This window comes from Anastrepha obliqua, chromosome 2, assembly GCF_027943255.1.
Source record: "Anastrepha obliqua isolate idAnaObli1 chromosome 2, idAnaObli1_1.0, whole genome shotgun sequence".
Taxonomy (NCBI): domain Eukaryota; kingdom Metazoa; phylum Arthropoda; class Insecta; order Diptera; family Tephritidae; genus Anastrepha; species Anastrepha obliqua.
The window spans coordinates 43,148,468-43,170,886 of NC_072893.1; the positions used below are offsets into that span (position 1 = coordinate 43,148,468).

At 38.4% G+C, this 22,419-nt stretch overlaps 1 protein-coding gene across 2 annotated transcripts in view; it reads right to left on the bottom strand.

Annotated features, from left to right (window-relative positions):
* Positions 1–22,419, bottom strand: part of LOC129238941 (SET domain-containing protein SmydA-8) — a 43,934-nt gene that overhangs the window by 15,489 nt on the left and 6,026 nt on the right. The window contains exon 1 of one of the 2 annotated variants that reach the window (XM_054874184.1): positions 343–1,728. The exons of the other annotated variant lie outside the window; for it this stretch is intronic. Coding sequence (XP_054730159.1) covers positions 343–1,230 — 888 coding nt within the window. The 5' untranslated portion in view covers positions 1,231–1,728. Of the gene's footprint in view, positions 1–342; positions 1,729–22,419 lie in introns of those variants that run through there. 2 annotated transcript variants of the gene reach the window in all.

The following is a 22,419-nucleotide window of genomic DNA, read 5'->3' on the forward strand; positions in this document are numbered from 1 at the left end:
ACCCAAACCACTAACACTCGATTATTAAACAAGAATAATTCCTCTTTAACTTAACTTTTAATGAAATAATTACAATTTCTCACACATCAGAATATTCCCCTCTGGTTCCTTGAAACATTTTGCTGCACTGCAGCTATTTACAACGCACACACACACACACACTCTTGGTCACGCAAATAAATCTCATTAGTCCCATTGCCAATGTCAGCGACAAAAGCAAAAACAACAACAACACGTTAACAGGTAAGGTCACGCGCTCTGGCCACAACCGAACAATCGAATAAGCCAACAAGCGCGCCACCATACAACCATACAACCAGACACTTTTACACATACACTCACCGTATGGTCATTGCAACGCGCACATTCACAGACAAAATGTTTAGTCATTTTGAGAAAAATGCCTCGTGTCGGATTGCTCCACAGGATCTTTGTATAGGTGGTTGTGATCTCAGCACCCTTTGGTATATGACGTGCCGCACGCACCACCGCTAAATGTCCATTGTCGAAGTAGTGGCTCGCATTGGGCGTGCATTCGTGATTCATGATGGCTGTTAGCGGAAAAAGGCCACGCAAAAGTGTCTCGTGTTCACCTACACGACACGGCGCCTCGAATGCGTTAGTATTCAGCACACCTACGGTGCGAAAGAGATTGTCCATAAAAGGCTTATCTGTAGTGGGGAATTTCCGAAAGCTCTGTGCTGCTTTGATGATCTCCTGTCGATAGCCCCGATCCGCATTCGCTTGCATGGCGTCGACAAGCGCGCGTTGATCGGGTTTGAGGAAGAAAACGCGCACAGCTGTCAGTATGCGCAGCGAGTATGGATTCACCAAAGGTGGCCCGGCGCTTTTATCATTGCACATATCGACTAACTGACTCAGTTCCACAGGCTGCCAACGCTGGAATAGTTCACATTCGTCGCGGTGTTTCTCTGAAACGGCGCACGCCTCACAAACGGGCAACATGCACTTGCGCTTGCAGAGGAAGTCCTTGACGGCCAACAACTTGTGGCAACAAATGCAAGTATTGAGTATGGAGCCCTTGCGCGCTGTAGGGCCAACAACAAGCGGACGTTCGCGAAATAACAACTCACCCGCGGCGATGTCACGCCTTGCGAAGACACCGCGACCGGCGACATCGGAATGCGCTACGGTCCAATTGGGTTCACTCTCCTGCAGATCGCGCAGATGTATGGCGACAAGGCGCGCCAACTCATCGGGAGTGGCCATTTCGCGTTAAGTGATGGGAAATTTGTAGTACGAATATTAGGGAATGCCGCCTTATTTCAGTTTATTTTTTTTTAATTAGACGAATGTAATTAGCTTTTTTTTATGATTCTTATATTTCGCGCTGAATAATTTTGCGGAGCACTTAAGGTCCGTACAATACAGAATGCGGGCGACAACTATGGCTCGGATCGTAACGAATGCCAAACATAACGAAATATGTTGATGGTCTGCCTCTATTTCTATGGTTGTTTTATGTTATTATTATTCTTTACTGCTGTCACTATTGTCATTGTAATATGGGCACGCGTGAAATTCACCGCACGAAAGGCTGACGCTGAGTTGTGAATTCGAAATGCTAATAGTTGACGCCGCGCCGCGCCGAAACGAATGCCGACATGCGATTACGCGTGAGAATACTAAAGCGAAGTGTCGCCAAAGGCAACCTAAACATAAATGTATAAGAGGCGCAAAACTATTTTTCCAATGCACGCCATGCCACACGACACGCTGCACAGGGCAGCTGTCACTGTTGCTTCTATAACGTCTGCCTTTTGCTGCTACATCTGTTACCGATTTTTGTTGCTGCTACATTTTACTGACACCGGCATGCGGCTGCGCCAGCAAGTGGCAGTCAGCAAACGAAGGAGACAGCGGCAGATGGCAGATGACAGCAGCAGTGTCACTAGCGCTAGCTTTGACGTTGACGCTGGCATCGCCAAAAGCCTTGGGTGCGCTACGTCATGCCGTTTCGCAGCGCAAATTCACATTCATATGTATATGTGGCCTTTTGCCTGCAAATCGTAAATAAAGCACACAAGTCGGTCTGGCATTTGGCCACTCATAGGTGCATGTCTCGGCTAAGTTCGGCGCGCAACAGATGTACATTTGTATGTATGTATGTACACCTGTGTTCGCATTAATAGCAACGGGAAATATTGCAAAGTTTTGACTACTTATTTTTTTCTTGTATTTTTTTATAAAAATTTAGTTTATCCTACAACAAAAAAACATAACTAGTGCCTCTAAATTCCTGTTATTTTTAAATTTTTTTTATACATTTTTTTAATAGTTTCTTTATATTTTTTTTTAATTTTGAAGTTTTTTAATTTTTGTTTAATTTTTTTTGTTTAATTTTTATTATTTTTTTAATATTTTTTTATAAATTTTTAAATTTTTTTATATAGGTATTTTTTTAATAGTTTCTTTATATTTTATAATAATTAAAAAAAAATTTTTTTAATTTTTAAAATTGTTTTTTTAATCTTTTTTATATATTTTTATAAATTTCTAAATTTTTTTATACATTTGTTTTAATAGTTTCTTTATTTTTTTTTTTTAATCTTTTAAATTTTATAAAAAAATTTTTTTTAATTTTTTTTTATTTTTTTTATATTTTTTATAAATTTTTAAATTTTTTTATATATATTTTTAATAGTTTCTTTATATTTTTTTTAATTTTTATAATTTTTTTTGGTTTTTTTTTATATTTTGTTATAAATTTAAAAATTTTTTTATATATTTTTTTACCAGTTTCTTCATATTGTTTTTGTATTTCTAATTTTTTTTTTAATTTTTAAATTTTTTTTATTTTCTTACACATTTTTTTTTTAATTTTCTTAAATTTTTTTATACATATTTTTTTAATTTTTTATTAAAAAAAATAAACGAATTTCCATGAAAATTACAAATTTTTAATTCAGAAGTGTGGGTCCACCGATACTGTCTTGCATTCACTTGTGGGTACTATTAAGAAATCTTTCTCGGTTAAGGAAAATACTCTAACAGCCTTCCTAGACATTAAAGGTGCATTTAATAATATCTCTACAGAGAAAACACTCTCGGCCCTTTGTAAGATTGGAGTTCATATGTCAATTAGACAACTTGTACGTAACCTGCTAGTTAGTTGGAAAATTTCAAAGGGGCGTTCTTTCTCTTCTTCTGTGCTCTGCTTTTGATGCTCGTTGATCGGGGCAAATATCTTTCAACTCTAAGCGATCTAATGCAGACCGCTCTTCATAAGCTGCCTAGATGGGCTCTAAATAGTGGGTTGGGTGTAAACCCTTAGAAAAGGCTCAAGGAAATACAAAACTCCACAATTTGTGCAGCCAACATTAAATGGTATAAAAATAGGAATATGAGAAAGCGCCAAATATGTAGGTGCGATTTTCGGCAAGAAACTAAATTGGAACATGAATGTAAAGAACAGAGTAAGACAAGCTATTTTAGCTCTATTCTCATGCAAAGCGCCAATAGGACGCGGGCGGGGTCTTTCTCCGAAGAACACTCACTGGCTGTATATAACCGTTATCAGACCTATTCTACTTTTCGGGATTATAGTCTGGTGGACTGCTCTCTATAAGACTACTATTATAAACAGGCATCAGAGGGCTTAACGTATGGCGCTCTTAGAACTACACCCTCTGCTGCTCTGAATACTCTTTTCTTCTCACCTTCCTTGGATTTAGGTGGTCAACAGAATACAGGTAACACTGCTGCTCGGCTTGCCCCAACTAATAATGGACGATTTAGGTGTTGGATACTCGGCCCTAAAACTAGGTCTGGGTACAAACAACCCTGTTGACTATTGTTTGAATGCACCATACTTTAGTAAGTTAGGTTGACAACATAACTGGTCGGGAAAACTGCCTATGGTTCTTTACTGATGACTCAAAACTTGCCGATAGAGTTGGCTTTGGTATCTACTATAAAAAGGCAAAAACAAGCGTTTCAGCTCGTCTTGCTAGTCACTGAAATTCTAGCCATTAATAAAGTCGCTGCCTGGTTAGGCAAAAATGAGACTACCTTAAGAGAAGTCTATATTTACTCCGATAGCCAAGCGGCGATTAAATCACTTGGAGGAGTTGTCACTCATTCCATCATGGCTCGCAAACTCCGGGAATCTCTTAACGAGACAGCGGAATATTTCCGCATCCATTTGATAAGGCGCCAGAACATAGTGACATACCAGGGTTTGGAAGGCAGAGAAATTAGCGAGAGAGGACTATGGAGGTTGTAGCCTATTCCTGTTGGTATGGAGATTCTAGGTATATCTCTCTCAACCTACAAACAGTGTGATGCAAGTAGCATTGCCACTTCAGTCCACACGACGTGGATTGATAGTCTGACATGTAACGCTACAAAAAACAAAAATTAGCCAGGATGGGACGTCAGGTGACCAAAAGCGTCGCTTAATCATTTAATGAAAACTATCTCTACGTTAGTTGCTTGGATCACAGGTCACTGGCTCATAGGTGGACATGCGCATGCATCTCATTTCGACTACTTGAGAGGCAGCAAGAATGAGGAGGAGGAAGAGTTTGTCGGACATCTTCTCTGACACTGTCCTGTGTGGCATGCCACTTGGTTTAGATAAGTTATCTGAGGACCTTAGGCATAAACTCGTAAGTGTCAGTTAGATCAATGGCCTTGCACTTATAACAAAGTGGTTTAACGAAGAGTAGCAGATAAACGGCTACGGTGCTATCACAATGGACCGGCAACGGTGTAAGTGGGTTTGGTTTAGAGACCGACTGCCACTTTTACTTATCTTTTCAGGATTTTGAGAAAAATTCTGGGCTTGTAGTTTCGAGGTCCATTAAATTTTAGCTTAAAACAGTGCCAGTTTGAGCTGGTTTTATTTTGGCATTTTGGCAGCGAAGAAAAATTGTTAAAACTCAACACAATTTCTGAGCAACCTCAAATTGAATTGGCTTCAAAACAAAATATTCAGAATTTTTTTAAAAATTCAGACCAAAAAGTAAGAAATTTTTCTATTGAATTTCGATTTTTTTTTTAATTTTGTACAAAGTTTGATAAATTGAGTTACATGTTTATTTATTGAGCTTAAGCTATTATAAATTTTTATGAAAAAATAGTAAAATTTAAATTAAAAAAATTATAAATCATACAAATTTTCCGATATGTCCCACCTGCTGTTATTGCGAACACAAGTGTATATGCTTGTACATTTGTAGTGTCTGTGTATACATGTATGTATGCATGTATGTATGTACATATATAGTACATAATCAGCGTCTTCTGTTCTGTTGTGATTATCGTTTTCCTCACCATTTGCCGTTATTTTCACTTTTCTCTTTCGTCTCGATTGCATTGCTTGGCGCATCTTTGGCATGCTCTTGCCTACAGACATACATACATGCATGCGGGTGAATATGTGTGTGAATAATTAGCGCAATTTTACCGGTTGTTTATTGCAATTTGACACACACACGCAAACACATTCACAAAAAAGTGGCATTGCTGCGGGTGGTCGTCGAAAGCATGTGAAGTCGTTCGGTATTTTTCTATAGAATAGCCTTTTGGCTTTTGCTATTTCGCACTGTGAAGTAGTGAAGGTTTATTTTATTTTATTCTTGCATGGCCCAAAATTCACAAGAGCATTTATGTAGAACTCTTAGGCGAGGAAGGAGTATCGTCAAAGAGAAAGTGTTGTACTTTGCAGTTAGAAATTTTTATACAGAAGCTTTAATTAGCTATAGATTTAATAGTTGCAACTGCGCTTTAGCTCAAGTTTGTGAGTCGTGCACCAATTGTCTTGATTTATTTTCTGTCTTCCAACTATTTTATCATCTTCTCTTCTGCTTCTCTACTTACTTTTTCCTTGAGAGTGAAACGAAGATACTTTTTAATTAGCAGCCACAAGCGAAATGGGCTTTTCTGCATGACAACTTACTACCTACTCGCTGCCTCAGTTCGGCCGATAGTCCTTCAGCATCGTAGCTTTGCTCTTCCTAAGTTGCCTATATATATGGATTTTTGCGTCAATTACGTCGCGAATGATTGAGTATCGGGCTATACATCTTCTGTGTGGCTCTTCAGGCTGTCTCCATTGGACAGTTTGCGGAATTGTTCCCTCTATAACTTAAGTACATTCTAAACATTAGTACCCAAGTCGCCTTCGTTTTTTCGTATAGAAAATCGCACTGATCTGAAAATATTCTAAAAGCTGCCCAATTTTTCAATTTTTTTTTCGAATGTTTTTCCTATCTTTCCACTCCCGCATCGCGGTCTCTCTTACTTCTTCGAATGTTATCCGCCCTCATTCTCATTATCAGTCACACCCATAGCATCATGGCTCTGTAGACAGATGCAATTCGTTCTGCGCCAAATATGGCACTTCCCGCCGAACTAGTTTCTTTTGTGGAATCGCTAAAGCCCAATTCTTGCTTTGGTGACAGTACGCAGAACTTAGTAAATATGACCGCATTGCTCATACAAGTTTTATGTTGAATGCTACTCATGAACGGTAGTCAAATCAGCTGGCTGTCTGCTGTAATTTCGGCTGGGAACTTTCCCTGTAAAGTTAGACGCGCGATTTTTACTGCACAGTGGGCTGTTGGATCTTAGCTGCAATGAGATACTTATTGAAGTCGAAGCTAAGTCTTCGAATCGCACATCTAAGCTCTAGAAGCGTGTTTTACGCTTATGCCTTGATTAAATTGGTTATGAGTATTAATTCTGGAGCCCGCAGATTAAAGGTTTTTATATTTTTTTGTGCTAGGGCACAGTTTTACAGTTTTTAGATTTGTCGTGTAATCTAAGTTTTCCAGCAGGGTATCCTGTCCGCGCATCTTTCTTTCATTCCGTTTCGACGTGATCACCTTTGAGCGAGATTTTCAGTTTTTAGATTTGTCGTGTAATCTAAGTTTTCCAGCAGGGTATCCTGTCCGCGCATCTTTCTTTCATTCCGTTTCGACGTGATCACCTTTGAGCGAGATTTTCACGAATCTCGTTTTGATATGAATTGTGGTAAGACGTTCGTTCACCGGAATGAAGGAAAATACTCCTTAATCTACTTAATCGACTTGGGATTTTCACTTCTTTACATAACAGCTACAGTAGAATGTCTAAGTTCTGATCTTCTTACCGACCGAAGACCGAAGAAGATGCGTTATCTTTCAATGTGGTCGTGTACTATACGTACCTACTATAGCAACAGCCTCCAATGAAAATACCCGTAATTTCAAGTGCATGCTCTCATTTCATAGTCCTTAAAAGGTGTGCCGGAGTTGTCATTAAAACAGCTGGTGGGCGCATGCCTGTGATATCGACATCATCGGCCTTAACAACCGCCCAGTTAATTTTGCCTTTTCCAAACTGGATAAAGAAGCAAACCAAAGTGGGTCTGGTGCTGAAACAACAAACAAACAGTCGACGCCCTCGCGTATCGGCACCCACTTCACTGATGACAGTCATAATTTCGAGGTAGTAAAAGGCTTCGTATATTTAGGAACCAGCATTAACTCCAATAACAATGCCAGCCTTGAAATCAAACGTAGAATCTCTCGTGCCAAAAAGTGCTACCTTGGACTAAGTAGGCAATTGAGTAGTAAAGTCTCTTATCATGCCCATCCTATTGGATGGCGCAGGGGTTGTTTCTTAGAGTATTTGAGAAAAAGATTCTAGGGAAGATTGTTAGCGACGGCGAGTATCATAGGCTCATCGTTTGAGCTGTATGAGCAGATCGCCTACACTAGTGGACAGACGCTGCAGAGCCTAGTCAGCTTTTACTAGAATGAGTATTACTTGGCCCAGCAGAGTTCGCTTTATCACATTAACTCAACACCAAGCGACCTTATGGTTGCCATCCAGAGAATATATCATCAAGGTCGAATTTTGTGAGCTGCTTGAACCGTATACAAAAAATCGTTTCTCTTCGCTTTCGGCTGAATGGCTATCAAAAACTTCCTCCACTTGCGCGAAGTTCTACATACCGAGCTCTCTGGCTGGAAGGATATAAAGACATTCATTTAATTAGTGCATTGATCTAATTTATTAAATAAATTATTAATTAAAATTATTTGTCGCTTTAGTAATGCCCACTAAGTAGCTGCGATTTAAAATTTTAAATTCTAAGGCACCCAGTCGGTGCACATCACTGACAAATTGTGAGAATGAAAGAATCTTAACTGCTTTTTTATGTTTGTTAATTTTATTGCTTTATAGACCTTTTCCGTACCAATTCTATTTATATTATTATTTTAATATTTTTTTGATATTTCTTGCTTTGATGTTCTCCAATATGCAGCTTGATTCCTTACCCAAGTGCCAAGTTAGCCGGTGCGTGCAAAAATATGAAAATATGGCTTCGGTAGGACACTTGCGGGTCTTCACTGTCACTACGTACAAATGTATGCCAGCAGCACTACTGCCAAGCAACCCATCCACTATTCAGCGCTCTTTTGGCAGAATGCAAAATACGAGCATCACACAAACTAAATATTCATTGTGGCGCAAATACTAGTTGTCAACCGAAACGCTGCTATTGCCCAGTCCACTTTAGCCTGTGCATCCATACATTCGCAAATTCGTTGGTGAACTAGGCAAAGAGCCTATCATGTACGACATGGCTTGTCGTATGTTGAGAGTATTCCCAATGCGTTTTTTTTTTTTTGTGCCGTCGCCAATGCGCAAAATGTGCTCATAACAAGCGCCTGATGATTAATGAAGCAATTCCCTTGACCTCCATTCGTCGATGGCTATGGTAGTAGCGCAGCAGGCAATTGCCACACCGAGTCGCATCAGTAGTGTTCTATGCGCCATAAATTTTGCGGTTGCTCGTTCACTAGCGACACTCACAAATCAACTAGTCAAGCAGTCAAGCGCTCAAACAGTCCAACCAACTAACCAACTCGCAGGCTAGCCGGCCAAGCGGTCAAAGCAATGCTTGACTGAGCGATTGTTGATGACGAATCAAGCGCAACATTTGACATGAACGAGAATGTGAAAAGGTATACAATGCACACACACACGTACATATATTCACAAATACTATGGAAACCACTTTCAGACCACACGCGTCTACGTAATTACATATGCATGAAATTGCACACTTTGCCCGCTCTGCGCCAGCGCTTCCTGTTGATTGCTGCGGCGCTTCTCGTCACTGCATTTTAAGCGAATGCAGCGCTGTCGTGTTCGTTTGCTGCGCTGCCTTGCGTCGTGAACTGCGAGTGCTGCTTTGGGCGCCACTGCATTAAGTGACGTGTTCGTGGTAGTTTCTCACGTGTCTCGGGTAGACTTACTGCGGTAAAGCGATTGAGTGGAATGCCTGTGTATGTAAATATTGTATAAATATGCGATTGCAGCGACAGGGGCAATTGATTCTTGTTTATGCTTTTGCACCGCATAATTAACGCATAATTGTGTGCCGTAAAAAGTTTTTATTAGATTGCGTTCGCATAGCCTTTTCTATGCCAATATGCGCAGTGCATTCACCCTGTAGGGAAATGCTCTAGCACGGAAAAGTGCATTGGGTACCACGTCATTTGATATGCTTTTAAGTGCACGCAACTGGTGATTTTTCCAAGAAAATGTCCAATAGCTCAAGCTGTTCCATGTATTTTTGACATTGTCGTACATTTTCCTCGAAATTGGTTTATTCACAGGGTTGACTAAGTAAAATGAAAAAATTTTCAAAAAAAAAAATTTTTTATTTTGAGTTTTATTCCAAGTAGAAAATTTTGGCGTGGAGTTTTTTTAAGTGAAATATCTTCAGTTTCTTTTAGCATTTTAATATTTTTTTTTAATATCCTGAGATAAAATATATTTAAAAGCAATTATTTTTGGAAAAACTGCACCTATTTGAATATAAGCCGAAAAGTTACGAGTATCTCATAATGAAACATGCAAGGATTACTTAGCATAGTATCGGCTATAAACAAAAAAATAAAGTAAATAAAATACAAAATTAACTTAGTAAAATTTTGAACAAAAACCCATAATTTTTTTCCCAAAAATTGGGTTATTCACTGTGTATAAAGTTTTTTAAAGTGAAATGATCTTCTTAGCGTTTCCATATATATATATATATATATATATATATATATACAATACGAGGGGTTCAATAAGTACCCGTGTTAACACCATTTTTTTCAAAAAATTTTTTTTTGTTTTTCAACATAGTCCCCTTTTAGAAAGATACACTTCTCTCAACGCTCCGCCATTTTTTAACGCCCCAAAAAAATACGATTAGTCGAACTCTCCAAAACACGCTTCTGTCTCAGCGATGACTTTCTAGTTTGAGCTAAATTTTTTTCACGCGAGCCATTTCTTCATGTTAGGAAACAAGAAAAGACGCAGGGAGCCAGATCGGATGAATACGGGGGATGTAGCAGCAATTCATAACGCAATTCGTGCAGATGGAATTTTTTTGTGAAAGCGGTCCAATAACTCACTGTAGTATTTTTCAGTGCTCGTTCTTCCTTTTTCTAAAAAATTTATGAGGATGACGCCGTTCGCATCCCAAAAAATCGTCGCCATGACCTTTTTGGCGGACGCCGTAGCCGAATGGGTTGGTGGGCGACTACCATTCGGAATTCACAGAGAGAACGTCGGTTCGAATCTCGGTGAAAACACCAAAATCAAGAAAAACATTTTTCTAATAGCGGTCGCTCCTCGGCAGGCAATGGCAAACCTCCGAGTGTATTTCTGCCATGAAAAAGCTTCTCATAAAAATATCTGCCGTTCGGAGTCGGCTTGAAACTTTAGGTCCCTCTATTTGTGGAACAACATCAAGACGCACACCACAAATACGAGGAGGAGCTCGGCCAAACACCCATAAAAAGGGTGTACGCGCCAATTATATATATATATTGTATATATATGACCTTTCCGGCTGATGGCACTGTCTTCGCCTTCTTTGGAGCAGATTCACCGGGAGAGATCCCTTGTTTTTACTGTTACTTAGCTTCTGGTGTGTAAAGATGAATCCAGGTTTCCTCAACAGTGACAACTCGACGCAAACATTCCTTCGGATCTCGCTTAAATTGCTTCGAGCACCTTTAAGTAAATAAAGTTTACTCGTTACAATGGCACTGGTAGCAACGTCATGCAGGTGATCATCAAAAAACCGCAACGTCACGTGAATTGGTTCAAAAAGAGCAGAAGCGACTTAGCGAAATCTCCGCCAAAGTACCAATCAAATGGCGCAAGAACTGAAAATATCTGACCGTAGCATACGCCGCATCCTGAAAACTGATCTCAAAGTCAAGCCTTACAAGATCCAAAAGTCACATGATCTCACACCAAAGCAACAAGTCAGACTTGTGAGAACGAAGGAGTTGCTTCACTTGGCCGAAAGCGGTCAATTTTCGAATATTGTGTTCTTTGACGACGAATTTATCAAATTGAGCATTTCGTTAACTTCCAAAACGATAAGGTATATTTGACTGGCTATTCATACGAGAATTTGAGTCATCGCTTGATCACCAGGAGGCAGCACTCGCCACAAGTAATGGTTTGGGCCGCTGTAACCGCAGATGGGCGCTCTCCAATCGTTTTCATTGAGCCTGATCTGGGACGTTTCACCAGTACCAAGAATGACTAAAAAACAACGTTCCGAACTTTATAACGTCCACACAATGGCCCTCAAATTCCCCAAACACGAATCCGATGGCTTATTCTTTTTGAGCCTTGCTCTACGGTCTGAACTAAAAGAGGCGCTGGGAAAAGCCATCATCTGCGAGTAGGCCAAAGTACCTGCAAGTCAATTTTGGGCAGATTGCGATTTGTTTTTGGACCGCCTCAAATCCATAGTCAAACCAAAAGGTGGCCATATCGAGCAAAAGTAAATTGATTCTTAATTTTGTATTATTTCACTTTTCATGTTTTACTTTGAATTTAATAAAAGACATTTTCCAAACTAAATGGATGGCCTTTTTAATTGGTTACACTTCTAGTGCCGGACCCTGTAGTTATTCACTAATTTGAATACTCCTGCGCGATCAGCAGAAGATGCTCACTGAACTCGCTCTTCGTTCCGAAATCCCATTGACGAGACTTCTTTTTGTCTGCAACTTGAGTTGTTCCTCTATCCGCTCAAGCCAGAAATTAGGTGTCGAGCTCTCTTTTTTTTTGGCCGCCATATTGGATCCGCTATTTTGAATTCTTGCTTAGACGCCATAATTTGGACACCATATTGAATTTCTCAATGGGCCAGACGGCTTTCAATAGTGGACATTCAGACGATCATTTTGAGACCTTGGACTTCAAAATCGGTCCCATAGAATTTTGGACCGGCTAGTGTACCGGTTGACGTGGATCGTCCCATATATATTTTTAATTCCTAGAAAAAAATACTCTTAAACAAACAAACAAGTGTAAAATAATTTAATGCTGCGCCTAATTTTTATGTATTTTGTGAGACATGAAATGCAGTTATAAACGGCGAATAACTGGAATTTCCATTCAGATAATTGAAAATTCAGCTTTCGCTAATCATCGAATGATGCATATATTTGGCAGACAGTTGAATGAATACTCATACAAACAGGTGCCAATACTGACCCTACCACTGCTCGATTCTCAATCAGTGTTTATAACATCATAACCACATTTGGAGACTTCAAATACTCGACGCGTATGTTGTCCATTCACATACCACACCTTAAATTTAATACCAAACTCCACCAGACTGGGCTGAGTTACTTTGAAATTTGAAATTGAAATTTGAAAAGGTCGAGCCAAGGACCACCAGGAGATGTGGGGGTTCCTAAAACACTCAGGCTAAAAAGCCCATTGTATTCAAAGCTCTGGAAAGGGGGTAGATAGTCAAGGAGGGAAGGAGAAAAGTATCAGAGAAAGAGATAGGAAATAATAGAGACAGAGATAGAGATAGTTAGTCCTGTGAGAATTTTCCAGATTCTTTGGCAAATCTGTAAATATCCTACAGTTTTAGAGAACGAATATTACTCATTCTCATGACATCGGAACCCAAAAAAGTGAATAACTTTGGGGTTGAGTAACTTTAGGACTCAATTTAGCTACCTATTAAGAAAAAAAATGATATTGTTAAGAATATTTTACAAAATATTGGTTGTGTGGCCCTTACCTGATCTTAATTTCTTTGACATAAATATATATAAAAAAAAAGTTCTTCTCAAAATAACATCGTGCTCAGATTTTCTAATTTTTTTTTTTTCCTGTAGGGGTACCAGTAATTAATGTTTACCGTGTGCAAATTCAAAGCTTGGGCAAAGGTTTTGTTAGTTGGCCTAGCTTAATTGGGACAAATTCCATCGAGTTCCCTGTTTGCTGCCAGATTGGCAGAATTTTTATAGATAATAGAATTTGGAAATTTCTGTTGACTTCGCTGAGTGCTCATAAATTTTGATATCAGAAAACTGTTTAAATTTTAATATTTGAAGAAAAACTAATTTTTAATACATTTTAATATTTTTTTTATTTATTTTTAATATTTTGTTTAACAAATGTGCTAGCGCTTTAAGTTAGTTTTAAATAAATCCCTCAAATTTAAAACTATTCTGCTAAAATTTTGCACATCTTTATATTATAAAAATAATCCCATTTATTTTTGCATCACAAAAGCATCAATAGGACCACTTTATCATAAAGCTCCCATAGGACTGATTGTTCAAATATGCGGCTCTTTGCGCTCACAATTTTCAGATACTGTTATCTTGCAAACTGGAGCCAATATTACAAAATGGAGCATGCCATTGAACTTAGACCACCCCAATTAAATTAGATCAATTAACAAAACCTTTAACAAAATTTAAAACTTGCATACTCCCTAACCCTGCAGGCAGCTAAGTTTGCTTATACTCGCATTTACGCTGTCGTACGTGGCGTATGCGCAATATTATAATGGAATTTACTTTCTTATTTACAATTTTATTACTTGACATATAGTATCATTAGCGTACCGACACGCAGGCACACCTAAGCACATATGTACATACATGTATGTATACTTAGCTTTTACTTTGTTTTACACGCAAGTATTATTTTCATATGCGCAACTTAATGTTTTTTATCGAATTTTCCCTTTCATTTGATGGTACTTTGCACACGTGCGTTCAAGGCCTTTCAACAAGTTTGCCATCATTGCCCTTTAAGCGTATGAGCCAGCCCCACTCTCCTGCGTTTACAGAGCCACTGCATGTAAATGAATAAGCACAAATATTTTTCTAATTATTCTAAGAGGTTGGCTATGTTATTTCTATCTTGCATACACACATAAATTTATCGACTGAGAGCACCAGACAAATGGAGAGCTTTAGCTTAAGAATTTCGTAGCATGCGATATGTGAGAAAGCTGTGATATTTTGCTTCGCTAGAACTTGAAAAAATCGCATGCGATTTTATTTTACAGTGAAGCACATTTCAATTGTGCAAAGTTTATAAAAAAAATATAAATTTAAAATTTAACACTTATTTAGTGAAAATTAATTAAAATAGCATAATTTGAGTTTGAATATAAATTGCCAATGGGTGAATGAATAAGTTCGTGCGGTTTTTTTTCGAAATTTGAAACTTTATTGACGTAAAATGGTTACAAATTTAATATTCAAAGTATTGTCCATCGCTTACTACTACTTTTTCCCATCTTTCTGGCAATTCACGGATTCCCTTTGTGAAAAATTCGGTCGGTTTTGCCGCAATCCACGAATCGATCCATTTTTTGACTTCATCGTAATTACGGAAGTGCTGGTCAGCCAGGCCATGTTGCATCGATCGGAAGAGATAGTAATCGGATGGCGCAAGGTCTGGACTATACGGCGGGTGGGGTAGGACATCCCATTTGAGCGTTTCTAAGTATGTTTTGACCACTTGTGCAACATGTGGCCGAGCATTGTCATGTTGCAAAATAACTTTGTCGTGTCTATCGGCGTATTGCGGCCGTTTTTCTCGCAGTGCTCGGCTCAAACGCATCAATTGTCGTCGGTAGACATCCCCCGTAATCGTTTCATTCGGTTTCAGTAGCTCATAATGCACAACACCCAGCTGGTCCCACCAGATACACAGCATAACCTTCAGGCCATGAATATTCTGCGCCGACGTCGATGTTGAAGCATGGCCAGGGTATCCATACGTTGCCCGACGTTTTGGATTGTCGTAATGGACCCACTTTTCATCGCCAGTCACAATTCGATGCAAAAAACCCTTTCTTTTGTGCCGTTGAAGCAGTTGTTCGCATGCCATAAAACGGCGTTCAACGTCTCTTGGCTTCAATTCATACGGCACCCAATGGCCTACCTTTCGGATCATTCCCATGGCTTTTAAACGTTTGGAAATGGTTGATTGATCAACTCCCAAAGTTTTTGCAACCTCTTCTTGCGTTTGAGCCGGATCTTGATCGAGCAATTCCTCCAATTCGGTATCCATGCACTTTGGCGGCGCACCCTCGCGTTCTTCGTCTTCCAAGCCAAAATCACCACTTTTAAAGCGTGCAAACCACTTCTGGCACGTTCGCTCAGCTAGAGCATGCTCACCATAAACTTCCACCAAGATACGGTGACTTTCGGCTGCTTTTTTCTTCATATTAAAATAATGAAGAAGAATTCCCCGCAAAAACACATTATTTGGCACGAAATTCGACATTTTCAAGTGTGGTAAAAATATTGTTGTTTACGCTTCAAATAAAAAACTTATACTGACGTTTGTGCCTTACGACAGTAGCTCTCCAATGAATGTTTGGAAATGTGGATCGATGGAATAATAATCAAGTTACGCCATCTGTTGTAAAACCGCACGAACTTATTCATAGTCCTATTATTAAAAAAATGAGTCAACCTAATTACCCGCATTACAGCGCTATTATAATATTATGGCAAAAGTCAATGAAAAATAACCAAAATAGGCAGACAAAGAAAGAGGGAGAGACCCGAGAGAGAATGAGAGAGAGAGGAAGAATATATATCTAAATAAATTCACAACATTTGCAGAGAATACAAATAAACAAAATTTACAAAAAAAATACACGTGGTATATCAACTGCGTATATATAGCGTCTGTCGCCAACGCGTACTGCCACAGCACGCACAATACGATCTGTCGTATTTTAATTATACGTTGCTCTCTCTCGCTCCGATATATAGCGTGACGTTAGAGCCGTGCGCACATATAGCGTCTAACACTTTAACGTTTATAGACAAGGCACGCACAAGCCCAATACTATCTATCATATTCTAACAATATGTTGCTCTCTCTGGCTCTACTATAGCAATATGGCGTTAGTGCTCTACGTTTACGCGTCACTCTCTTTCTCTCTCTCTGTTATATCCTAACGCCTTGTATATAATGTATATGTGGTTCTCTCTTGCTCCTACAATACGTCGTACGACTTAGACTAGAGCCTTAGCGTAGGAGTGGGAGAAAAGTCGAAATACCGCACAAAAAGAAGACATGAATAGCCTAAAGTGTATCTAAGATATACATAAGGTATAGCTCTCTCTCTTTTTCCTCTACGTTATATCTTTTTTCCCTCTCGTGGAACGAAAATGCCCAAACAGTTGCATGGCCTTGAAATTTTACTCTCCATTATCGCTCGTTCATCGACGTCCTAAGAATTTTCACTTCAAAATCTTGAAATTGCAAGCTTCGCACGCATAAAGCTTCCTTCTGATATAAGGTAAAATACGTAGGTTCCTACTTTTGTTTTAAGATATGACCATAACATTGTGAATATGACAATTTTGACATTACTATCGTAAATTAAACAAAAAAAACAAAACATAAAAGACATCCATATGTTAAAATTGGCAACTTTATTACGTTGTACATCCAAGGAACGACCTGTGGCTTGAATTCTCATTTTTTGCCGAACATAGATTAACAGCAGTAGAGGCTATACTGGCCTTCTTTATCCGATTTTCAATATATAGTTGCTAGTTGCCAAGTATCATTCCCAGATATTTAACTTCCGATAAAAGCGGGAACACGTGATTATATGATCTGGGAAGATACAGGGTGGAGGTTTATATTTTCTGGTAAATGGCTTCAGCTTCGTTTTATCAGAGTTGACTGTGAGGCCGCAACTGGCAGCCCAGTGACTCAATGAGTTTCCCAAATCTCAGCCATGACTGAGGGAAATGATCCCGATACCATTAAATTCAAGTCATCGGCGTATGGTTCTAACTTAACCCCACCCTTATTTAACATTGTCACCAACTAGGCTAAAGAGACGCAGAAGAACACCACCCTCCGTCGTTCCCTTGTGCACGAATATACTGACTTTAGCCACTCCTACCACCGCATTATTTTCCCTAAAGTCAGGCAGAGACGAGATCCAGGAGCACATAAGTGTTTCCATCTTTAGTCTATCTAACGCAATGGCAATTGACTCCGCCCTAACGTTATTAAAATCTCTTTCTATATCTATGAAGGCCGCCAAAGTGAATTGTTTGCACTCCAAAGACTTTTCCTCAGCCCCTACCACCTCGTTTATGGCTATTTCGATAGATATCCTATTCAGGTAAGCATATTGCGCTGGAGATACTTTGGATTCGATGTGCAATCAGATATGATAGTCGGTCAATCTTTCACCTTTACGTGAAATGAGGTAAGACTCATAGGCCTGAAATTCTTGGCCGAGTCGTATCCGCCCAGGTATCAAAGTTGGTATGAAAACAGCCCTTTTTATCTTCTAGTTGGCGGGGACGTAATTAAAAGCGATTCAGGTAAGCATATTGCGCTGGAGATTTCTTGCAGGACAGGAACCACCGCGGGACTTGTTTTCTGAACCATCACAGGCAAGATAGCGTCAAAATCAAGAGATTTAAAGGGGGAAAAACTATTGATTGCCCAAGTGACAAACAGACAGGATAGATTTCAGTGAAACATCCAGCCAGGCGACTCATATCGACAATGTCCCATGGGGCAATAGAATTTTCCGCAAAATTAATATTTACCAGTATAGTCAAGGATTCTTCTGCAGATTCAACCGCCACTCCCCATCGTTGCCCTTTACAAGTGCTCTGCAGAAATGGTTCCTCGAAAGGATCTTGTTAAGTCTGGCAGAATTCTCCAACAGATCCGCAGTACACTTTCCAAGAATTGCGTTTCACATATTTAATGGCTTTTTACATTCATTGAAAATTACGCGGTAAGCTTGAAAGTTTCTAATTTGTTAGCATTCATTAAAAACCCTCCTTTGCTTTCAAGTCGATCCAACGTCTTGCTCCAACAGAAAAGAAAGTCTGACTTGCTAAAAGATACATGACAAATGCCTTAGTGTTCACCCTGCTTGTTTAGTTGATCAGTTGGAAAATTTACGCCTGTTCAACCTCTTGTTGAAAACCCTATTAAACAGAAACCATTCTTTTCATGGTGGGAGGACATGGTTTTCCGTGCGAAATAATTTCGAAGATGAGCAACCTGTGATCCGAAAAGGAATTTCTCTGAGAAACCTCCTAATTATCCACGCTAATTGCAGAGGAATTAGTCGAAAGAGTAATATCAAGCATCTCCTAACAACCGCTTAATGTTTCCGATGCTGGGAATACAAACATATGTATGTTGCTCTTATTCCAAAAAAGAAGGTTATAGCTAATAATGAAATAAAAAAGGGACCCCAACTATTTATCTCCCTGCTTCTGCAAATGGCATGCGTGGCATTTTCGTTACAGCCGATGAGGATGGCTTCTTCTCTAGATGTAAATGAGTCGCTTCGACTTTTGGTGATGAAGCGTCAACACGAGCCAACGTATTTTGTTGGCTTTCCGCATTCAAACGTGGTGACGTTTTGCTACAGAATGAATTTTAAGTTATTTACAATTGGTTTTTATTACATCAGGAAAAATGAATGTTGCTACGAGTATATCTACTTTTTCTTAGATGTAAAAAAATTCAAGCAAAGACTTTGTATGGAAAAAAAGGCGTAACACTTCAGCAAAAAAAATGTGAAAAATCAACAGTATTTTGGAGTCACTTAAAACTTTCACCAAATTTCAATGGGTTATAAAACTGTATATCTAGAAAAATTCTAAAAATTCCGGTTAAAATGTTCAAAGTTGAGATGAAATTTTGAACAATTTTGCACGAAGTTTTGAACTTTGCATTATATGGTTTTTGTTGTATTATTAACTATATTTGTGTATAAAAAATATTGCTGAAAGAAGCAATAATGGTGTATGGTGCGAATTAATAGTGAATGGGGCAAGAATATATTATGAAAGTGGCAGGGATTACTGACCGCAGTCTCAGCTATTACTTAAGGGGGGAACGCCACTGTGGGGGGTCAAAAAATAGTCGATTTTTGGGAATTTTTTTTTTAAGTAAAATGATTATTCGAGGATCGGACAGCAAGCAATTAATTGTATATAATTTAAGCTATGTTGATGTAAATTTTTATTAAAAAATATTGAAAATTGACAAATTTATGTAAATAAACGTAACGAGCTAAAAAAAAAAATGACGTCATCTGGTGGCAGCGATACAGCAATGAATAATGAACTGAAATCAAAACACCAAAAATTTTATTAATCTTCGCAATAGTGGTTATCGTTGTACGCAGCCGTTCCGTTTTTTTTTTTGACAAAATGCTGGTGATTTGAATTTCGATGTGTGTTTTCACCATTTTTTTTTTATTTTCAACAGGCCTAACGTACAACGTTAGCCAATGCGATAACAAAAAATTGGAAAAAAAGAAAATTAAAATCGGTTCATTAGTCTTCGAGAAATCGTTGCCACTATATCAAATAAAGTCGTTTCGAGAAAAACGCGTTTGAAATAGGTAAAGCATCGTATCGTAAACGCTACGGGGCCGAACCGACGGGCGCTCACTTAAGTGCACATAGAATCGGGAATAAAGCGAATCTCGCTTTAAGATTTTTAATACATTTTCCTGAGTAGTTATACTAACAATTTATGCAAACAAAAATCGATTGTTTTGAATTTTCACAGTGGCGTTCCCCCTTAAAAAATAAGAAAAAGGTCGGAGGAGTGTGCTTTTAAAATATGACAAAAACATTTTTCTTACAAACATTTTAAACAAAATGATACAAATAAATTCTTTTTAAAAAATTTGAAACATGAATACATAAATAACTTTCTGCTAAGTGCAGACACACCAAACTTAGCGAAGTCCTCAACCATCTGTGCGGTAATAGCACAGACACACTTCAATCATCTGTACGATCCTTCAGGCAGAAAAATGTGAAACACAGATGGCGCTCCAAGCAGTAAGAAGACGTTGTTCCTAAGCAACGATAGGTACTATTTAGGACTGGTGGCGGCAGGCCTACTCTGTCAAAAATCAAATACTCCTGAGAGGAGTGAACAAGGGGGAAAAACTTTTTTCTCAGCAAATATGTTTTAAATATTATTTTGCCTAAAACATTAAACCAAAAAATTGTAAAAACTCTATGCCAAAATTTTCATTGTGAATAAATCTCAAAATTATAAAATTTTTTTTTTAATTTTTTCAATTCACTTTTATTATACTCATACCCTCAAACAAACCAATTTTTATATGAATTGATGCCAACATCCGAAATACTTCGATTACAGGGATTGGAATGTCTCAATAACTTAAGTTGTTGTTGTTGACATTCAAAAGTCTCACTTGTGTCACAGTATTACACGGCTAAGTGCTTTTTATATACAATTTTTTAATTTTTTATTTTTTTGCTTTTAATAGATAGTATAATAATTTCCAAATTCTTCTTAGAGAGCACCAACAGAATTAGGTCATATTGTGGAATCTTGGACTTTTTGAAATTTGATAAATTTGTAGCTGAGAAACATAAGTACCTAAAATAAATTATTCATTCGTAATTTATTTATTTCACGTTCATTCGCCACACCAACACAGAAACATACTTAATACATACATGTACTGATCACTTGCTGACAACTGACTAACAGCTGCTCTCATTTGTCAGTACTTGCGCATGAATGAAGCTGTCAAACAAACGGCATAATCCCGCTGGCATGTGGATATGTAGGAAAAATTAGTGACAATATTAGTATGAATATTTCAACGTTTGCGAAGCTTGCACATGCCACAGTGCCATTAATCGACCCACAGTGAATTTGACAGAATGAGATAGTGAAACTTGGGTCACATGTTACTCTTTGCCCAACGTAGGTTGGCAATAAACTTAGTGAAATCGGTCAATAGCCTTGCCCACCTCCCTTATAAATGTCATAAATGAATAAAAAGTACTTGATTATTTTTTCATTGTTTTTATATAATTTATATTTTGTTTTTAAACCATTTTAGTTTCTTTAGTTTTATGGCATTTTATATAATTTCATTTTTTTATTCACCATTTAATTAATATACAACAAATACAAAATCTTGCATTAATTTTAAAACCATGGCTAATCTACTAAAGGTGGTATCGGTAAATCAGCTGGCTTGTTTTTTTTTTCTTTCGCCGTGTTCATGTGGCTGTCAGCCCGGAAAGAAACAAGGCGAATTCATTCTTTGTTTTCTACTTTGCCCATACTTTGCTTTGACAATCAAACGCATAAAACATTGTTGTTGGTCTAGTGCCACCACCTTTAATGAATGCGCCTTGTTTTAAAACTAAGCTTAAAAATTGAATCACCGTCGATGCCGAACAGCGCGCAAAAGAGAATTTCCCGTTGCCCTTTTGACTGTCAGTTACAAGCCTACTTGGCGTGAGTGGTGACTACCCAGTATTAAACTAATTGATCAGGTACATTTTTCATGTCCTCAACAGTACTCAAATTTATTAAGACGTATAAGCCTAAACCTGTGGCCCTTTGCCCCCTCGCGTAATCATAGGAAATTATATATATAAACCTAAAAAATGAATACTATAAACGAGAAATTTTGGAAAACGAGCAGTACCACATCCATTTTTTAGTAAATGGGTATTTTTCGATAGCTACTTAATAAAAATCGCCCAAGCTTTGTGCACTCTTTGCTTTACCTCCCCTCATCATTTAGATACGACATAAAAATGATTCAGATGGGGTAAAAACTATGCCCACTTTTCATATTTTTAGACTAACTTTCCGATCATCTCTCTAATGTTATAAGTTATAACTCTTATTGTCTAGAAGTTTGTTTGATTCCAAAAATATTTTTTCCCCCCTCTGTTAACTCCTCTCGGGAACATAGGTCCTCGACAGGACTCCGCCTTGCGTTGGTTTCGTTAATCTGGTTTGATTTCTGGTGATTAGCCTGCCGCTACCAGTTTAAGTAGTGGGAATATCCACCTGTCGTTGCTTAGGAACAACGCCTTCTTTCTGCTTGGAGCGTCATCTGTGTTTCACATTTTTCTTCGCTAAATTTCGAGTGTCTGCGCTATTACCGTGGTTGCCCACTTCCTCTTGCTGGCGCCACTCATGCAATGCGCAACTGTGTGTTTTTCTTAGATTTTTGCCTGTTTTTGCAGCCACAATGCAAATAATGCGCAGACTATTGCGCGGGAGTAAGGATGGAAAGGATAT